The sequence below is a fragment of the Nelumbo nucifera genome, chromosome 3 (assembly GCF_055504915.1).
Source record: "Nelumbo nucifera cultivar China Antique chromosome 3, China Antique-T2T, whole genome shotgun sequence".
Classification (NCBI taxonomy): domain Eukaryota; kingdom Viridiplantae; phylum Streptophyta; class Magnoliopsida; order Proteales; family Nelumbonaceae; genus Nelumbo; species Nelumbo nucifera.
The window spans coordinates 36,578,696-36,586,128 of record NC_142651.1 but is presented as its reverse complement, the minus strand read 5'-3'; the positions used below and the strand labels follow the sequence as shown (position 1 = coordinate 36,586,128).

The 7,433-nt window shown below is 37.7% G+C and overlaps 1 protein-coding gene across 1 annotated transcript; it reads left to right on the top strand.

The window, feature by feature from the left end:
- The first annotated feature begins 4,981 nt into the window (after positions 1-4,981).
- On the top strand, positions 4,982-6,083 carry LOC104593351 (Late embryogenesis abundant (LEA) hydroxyproline-rich glycoprotein family). The gene has a single exon (XM_010253114.3). It carries the CDS (start codon positions 5,136-5,138, stop codon positions 5,910-5,912), a length of 777 nt encoding a protein of 258 aa, XP_010251416.1. The 5' UTR covers positions 4,982-5,135; the 3' UTR covers positions 5,913-6,083.
- The last annotated feature ends 1,350 nt before the right edge of the window (positions 6,084-7,433 follow it).

Sequence of the window (7,433 nt, the reverse complement as noted above, 5' to 3'; positions counted from 1 at the left end):
TTTTAATATATATAAAATTATAAAAAATATTTAAAAAAAAACTAAAAAATATATAAAAGTGCATGGTTTTTAGTACCCCTACACCTTTGCTGATACACATAGGTGTATCGATACTTTGAATCTTGTTTACATATATACAAATATTGAAAATAAACAATGAAATCATGGAAGGTTTTGAATACCTTGGGCTCAATAAGCCTGCCTGAGGGGCTCGGATGTGCTACCCACAAGTTGTTCCAATCTCTACCCACGTAACATTACAGTTGCATATTCGGAATATCTCCCTTGTCATTCATGAGAAGATGTTCCGAATCCATGGTGGTGGTGCTCTGTGGATAAGTATGTGGGAACAATTTGTGGATAGCAGTTCCTGAGTACTGTCTGAGCCCAACTGACCAATCTAAGACCAGCCTGAGTGTAAAATTTTAATTTAGAGTGGATTGGATTGGATAGATTGGGATTGACCCTTGGGCTTGACTCCAGCTCTGGTCGGGCTTGGGCCTGGTTTAACCTTAAACTTTGTTGTTGTTTTATTTTTATTTTTGGTAATCAAACGAAACAGAAGTTTGATGTGAACTATGCTCATTTCAGGATTTTGGGTAGCCCCAAGTTCTGATCTTTGTAGCAGTAGGACCCATATATAGATTTGATGGTTGTCTGTGATTGAATTTGATCGTCTTGCAAGTGCAACTGGCTTCAGAACATATGGGTGCAATTTGCGGAACGTACTCTTCACTTGTGTTGGCATAGGTAGGTTTTGCTGCGTAGCAGGAGTTGAATTAACCGGTCAAACATTTAATTGAACGGTGATTTTCAAATCAAACGTTTGAGTTGGTACTTGGTAAATCGTAGCCAATTTTGAATTCTGTTTTCGTTACTTGCTTGCAAGTCTGGATATATGAGCAAAGCTGAGAGATGAAATTCGAACCCTAAATTTCTATAGCCTGAAATAAAGACTAAAGATTGATATTCCAATGGTGGTCATATGGTATTCGCAACTTAGGATCCGTTTGGTTTGGCAGAATTAAAATCCCATTCTCATTCCTAGTAGAATGACATTCCCCCGTTCAAGGGAATGATTATTTCCTTCCCCTCTCTTGGGAATGAAATTCTATTCCATTTGATTTCAATTCCTATCTGAACTAAACAGACAATGAAAATATACCATTTCAATTCCGGCTATGAACCAAAACAGACCCTCAATTTTGGTAATGCAAGATATCTGGGTGGATAATAATGGCTTTTCTTTTGAACAGTTCCTCAAAAGGTGAGATTAGTGTAACTCCAATTGTCTGTTGGTATGAACTTGTTATTAACCCAACTAACCTGGACTCGTATGTATCAGCATGAGAGGCTTTGTGAACTTTATAGGAACTAGCCAGTAGCAATCAACTTTTCAAAATGTCTAAAACTCACCATATCAGTAAATTTTATTTTCCAAAACTCACCTTCCATTGGTGCACCGCTAATGCTTCTTAAGAGAGGTGTCCATGTCAACATAAATAACAATTTTCATGACTAAATTACCCTTGAATGGTGAGTTAGAGGAAAAATAGTATTTTTCAGTTTTCAAATTTCTTTTTTTTTGCATTTTTAGTGTTTTGTTATAATTTCCAATGTTTTTTATAATTTTTGTTTTTTTTACATTTTTCTATTTTCTACAATCTATAAATTTTCTTGTATTTTTGTTATTTGTTTACAATTTGTGTTTTTCTATAATTTTTGGTGTTTTTTCTACAACTTTTATTTTCTGATTTTGTTTATCAATTTCTATAGTTTCTATAATTTGAAAATAAATTTTTATTTCATTTTAAATTTCTATGATTTTTTATATTTTTTTGTAATTTCTATGTTTTTATATATTTTATATTTGAAAATATTTTTTTGAATTTTTTTCTCTTTTCATGTCTGAATATTAAAATGGTAATATATTAACACCAGTTAGTCTGTTTAACATCAAATTAGTGACATGGTGAGTTTTAGACATTTTGAAAAGTTGAGTTTAAGAGAAATGCTGAAAATTCATGGTAAGTTTTAGATAATTTCCCTTTTTTTTATAGAAATTGGCTTCTTTACTCTTAACAAGATTAGTGTAAAAGCTCTAAATCAAGTTCCGATAATTTTAAATAATTAATTCCAGCAAGCCAAGCAATTAGTCCGTACTCCTTGGGCCACAAGTAAGAGTGATGGACTTGGCCCACTTGGCTTTCTTTTTTTCACTTGGATCAACCCATTTGAGGTTATAGTGTCTTATAAGTAGACTCGTGGAGAGCATTGTGGGTAATGAGTTAAAGGATTAATTGAATGCAATAACTGTTTAGCTGTCTGTTGAACCAGCAGTTCTAACTGCCTACATAAGTCATAAAACATATGAGCCCACATAATATTGGTTATCATTAGTTCCACAGCCCACTATACAGCAGTCAAAACTCTTGTTAACTAATCTGATTATTTGGTTGAACCGTCTGAATAAACATTATTTAAATAAAAAAACACTATAAAGCTCACTGTAGTAGTACAATTAATTGGATGATCCATTTGTATAAATTATCGGATGATTCCTGCCTTCTTTCATGGGACTTAATCTCCAACAACAGTCAGGGGAATTAGTCGGTAATAGTATTCATGGCCTAAGGCCATTAAGATCCAGGTTTCATAAACTAGTAAATCAAGAGATGATCGTCTATACTGTACGTGGGTTGCAGTGTAATTCAATATGCTCCACCGACCCAACCCTACTTCCAAATTAGGATATCAAGCGGTTGTGTTTGACACGGTTTTGGATCAACCCCAAAACAAATTTGATCCAAACCCGATAGGATGGTATTACATTTACTTTGATCAAGTGGTCTAATGTTCTATTCTCATTGCCTCCATTATAATTAATTAAGTTTCAGTATAAGATATGGGTGAACCTATATTTGTTCATGCTTTAAGTCTAATGAACTTTCATGTGAAAAGACGTGTTAGAGAATAAAAAATTATTCAAAAACCTCATGTAACAGTTTAAGCTTTTAGGTTGAAAAGAGTTTACTTTATTAGTTTAAACCATAATTTTGAAAATCAGACTAGATCAGATGGTCAGACGGTTTGATCCAGGAATTAATCATGGTTTTAAATCCAGTTTTAGATATAAAAAACTGTTTGATCAGGATTTGAACCAAATGATGGGACCATTTGACCCTGGACCCGGTGGTCAATACAGTTCTGTTACTGAATCGGTTTTAAAACCATGGTTTGAACCCGATTAACAATAACCGGTCGGGTCAAAAGCATCTTTTTTTCATGTTTACATGACGTACCACTGTACCAGTAGGGAGGGACTAGGGAGTGGGACCAAAGCAATTGAATGGAAGAGAGAAAAGGCAATAATGAGACGATTCCCTCCGGCCCCAGGGATTGATAGTAATTGTATCAGGGTCAGGGCATGGTCATTGATGAGGACAAACGCTGTCATGATTGAAGGTGAGAAGCCACTCATCAATAATTAAAAAAAGAAAGGAAAGAAAAGGCAATATAAAGTAAAGTCCCCTCGCTCCCGATGTCAAACATGGGTAGAGCTCCACAAAACCCACTTTCTTCAGTGAGCCCTCCCTTTTCTTTCCTTAACCTAAAAGCAACTGCTGCGGCCAGAGATTATCTCTATCACCTCAAGTAGTAAGCTGATTTCAATGGGCTTCCACAAACTCAGCTTCTCTTCTTTACATGTTTTGCTTCGGCAATCAAGGGATACAGCTGAAAGAAGGGACAAAAATATCAGGAACTTCTATTGACCAAATTGTCCTTCGTTTGCACTTTTGTAGATGCATTTTCCACATAAATTAAATAAATAAAGCAAAGCTCTGAAGTCTGAGGATCAAGATCAACCATTGATTCTTGCTTGGAGAAGGTAACTAACTCTCATGGTATGGAACTATGGAAATGGAGACCCCATTAAGTAGATATATATATATATATATATATATATATATATATATGTATTATGTAGTGGTGGTGGGGATTATGAAGTCCTCTAAAATCTAAATATGCTACTTGTGGGGTTCTAGCTAGAGTCTATACTGCAACTGTATATTAATTAAAACCATGTTAGACCAAAGAGGGCTAGAACAAACCCACTTTCCAATATTAATCAAAAATCTTTGGTGCATGGTACTTTTATCAAGCATGAACCGTCGCTTTTTTTTTTATATTTAATCACATATGTAGGGCGGGTGAGATGAGCAGAGCTGCAGAGAAAGTGAATGCATTACTCAATTGTGTGCCTTCAATCTATGAAAAAGGCTATTTACTTTGTTCCTTATTGGCTATTCTCTCTCTATGACTCTATCTCTTGCTCCTTTAAATTAATCATTTTGATAGGCACTTGCTCCTTTAATATAGTGCTTCACTTTCTTCTCAATTATTCTAAAAGTGACTCTATCTGACTCTGGTTGGTTCCAAGTATATACATACATGGTGAGTAAAAGCACCATATCGTGTTGGATTCCTCTAAGCGAATACAACATTGGATTGAAACCTTTAAATTCTGGATCAGACCACCAGAGATTCCAATCCTAGAGCTTTTAGCCAAGGGAGACTCTCTCTCCCTCTCTCTAGGGCGCATGTATATTCGGCAGATAAGATGCTATTGGGACTTTGGGACCCGTCATGTATGGATATCCCTCATGTGCATGGTGCGTGCCATGTGCCCATGTCGTATCGTATGTGCACCATCAAGTGGGTTATATATCCATCCATTTCTACCCGTCAAAGCTAGAGATGCACAGAATATACGAGGTATGATGATTCCGATGGATACAATACAAATACTTATATGCTTTATGTTATGTCTTATGTATCACGTACGTCCCTTAATCACGTAAGGCGGCCAACTTAGTGAACGGATGAGATGCATGTATGGCGGGTCCGTCCATTATATATCCATCTATAGAGTATAGATGGTATATTAAGCTTAATTACTTTAATTCAATATATGTTTCAGAATTTTAGGAGCTTCCAGAGAGGCCAGAGGACGTAATATCTCTCTCTCTCACACACACATGATACATGAATGAAGAGAAGAAGAAGAAGAGGTGGAGGAAAAGCGGCGATCACTAAGTTGCTATCTACCAGTCAAAAGCTAGCGGTAGAACGAAATGATTGCTGCTTTCTGTTGTGCTTGTGCACTCCTCTCTATTATTAACACCTCCCCACTTCACCCTACTTCGTCTCTTGGCATTCTAAGCTTTGCTTCTCTGGCTTCTAGCCTTGTAATTCCTTTTAGCTTCGATCTCTTGCAAATGTCTCAACTCCCAATAAAATCTCCTAAACACTGCGCCAAGCACGGACTGAACGTAGACAAGCTCTACAAGAGACTCTTTTACGCCTTCTCCACCTTTCTCATCTCTGTTCTCTCCGTAGTCTTCCTTGTCTGGCTCATCCTTCGCCCTTCCAAGCCTGAATTCCACCTCAAAGAGGCTGATATTTACCAGCTCAATCTCTCAGGTCCTCACCTTCTCAACACTTCCATACAGATCACTTTAGTCTCCAAGAACCCAAATCAGAAGGTCGGCGTTTACTACGACCAGCTCCAAGTTTATGCATCTTACAAGGGCCAACAAATTACTCTCGACACTTCTCTCCCTCCTTTTTACCAGGGACACGAGGATAGAAACCTCTTAACTGCGTCTTTAGTCGGAATCGGGCTTCCAGTGGCTCCGTCCTTCGGTTATGAAGTGGGTCGTGACCAGACGACGGGTAAACTGATACTAAGTCTGAAAGTGAACGGACGGCTCCGGTGGAAGGTAGGGACGTGGGTCTCCGGGCGGTATCGTTTCAATGTTGAGTGTGTTGCCATCATGGCCTTTGAACCAAACGCTGTGTCCAGTCCACTGAGTTCCAAACAAGGGACTCAGTGTTCTACCAGTGTTTGAATAACAACCACCAACAAGCTTCAGATTGATTTTCGAAGCAAGTTCTATGAAGTTTTCGTTGATTTGCATTCTGCAGCAGGTATAGTTTGTTATTTATTAATGCTAACAAAGCCTTGTATAATAATAATATTAATATTAATGAAACATAAGATTGAAACTTGGAAGCGTGCATAGTGGTATCTGGACTGCTACGTTTTTTCTTGTCATTTTAACTTGTGTAGTTTATGGGGCTGGCCGGTTGGGGCTTATGAGAAACAAGGTACAGACTGAACTCTATTCAACTTAGCCTTAATCCCAGTTAGTTGGGTAAAGATAACTTTTACCAAACTCTAATGAAGAATCAGACTGAAGATATTGTTACATTCTACTTTGGTAATTGGCATCCTATGTGTAAAAGGAGATGGGATAATAACTGGCCTTTGTGATGATGAGATTCCAAGAAAGAATAAATAAAATATATAAAGGGCTGGAAATCGGTCACTTTTCTTGGCCAAAGAATCTTTAATTTCCATGTCACTTCTCCTCTTTAATGGTACCGATCTGACCAGGTAGACACAAAAAATTGGCCATTGGGTTCATTTCTGCTTTGGAATTTCGTACGTAATTTTCTTTCTGCCTTGTTTTGCTTTCAGATGATCATATATTAATGTATATATTAGGGTCTAACTCGTCTAAAAAGAAAGATTAAGCTCATGATGAATTTCGTTTAGATAGTGTTCACAATTAATTTTTAGTTGAAAACTTTTTTCATGCATTATACAATATTTTAAGTTCTTCAGTCTGATTGGAAGGAGAGCAACTGGATGGATAAACCCACCTAGAATTCAACTTCTCAATTTTCATTGTTCTGAAAATGACCATTTTACAAGCTTAGAATGGTCATTTCATTACAAGTTGAATGAATACACAAAGCTTTAAGCAATTTGGATTAGCATTACGAATTAGCACCCTTGGGATTTGTTTGTGCTTGGCATCGCTATTTCTAAATCACCGAGTTGATACTTGTTAGTGGTCGATTGGGCCCTTTAGCCGGTAGGAATAGGATGGGCTCTCAACAAGTCTACCAAAACATGGGTTTCAGACCCAGAAGGAAATTTGGCCGAACAGTTCGGACTTCGGAAAACTAGGCCCAGTTTTATGCGCATGGGTACCAGCAACAAGCGGTTTCAGACTAGTAGTAGTGTAAATCAAACTATAGTCAAGGCTTTAGTACTTGAAACCGTGGGCGAGAAGATCAGATCAGTGCGTCATAGAGGGCGCCCTACAAGCACCCCCACAGCACCTCCCACCCGTGTATTGGAAACAAGCGGTTGCAGACTAATAGTAGTGTAAAGCAAACTATAGGGGCTTTAGTACTTGAAACCGTGGGCAAGGAAATCAGATTAGGGTCCCACAGAGGGCGCTACACAAGCACCTCCCACCCATGTACCGGGAACATCTCCCCATGACAAGTGAGATTATATCAGCGCCTCATGCACCCACATGCACATCTCTGCATGCATTGAGAACATCTCCCCATGA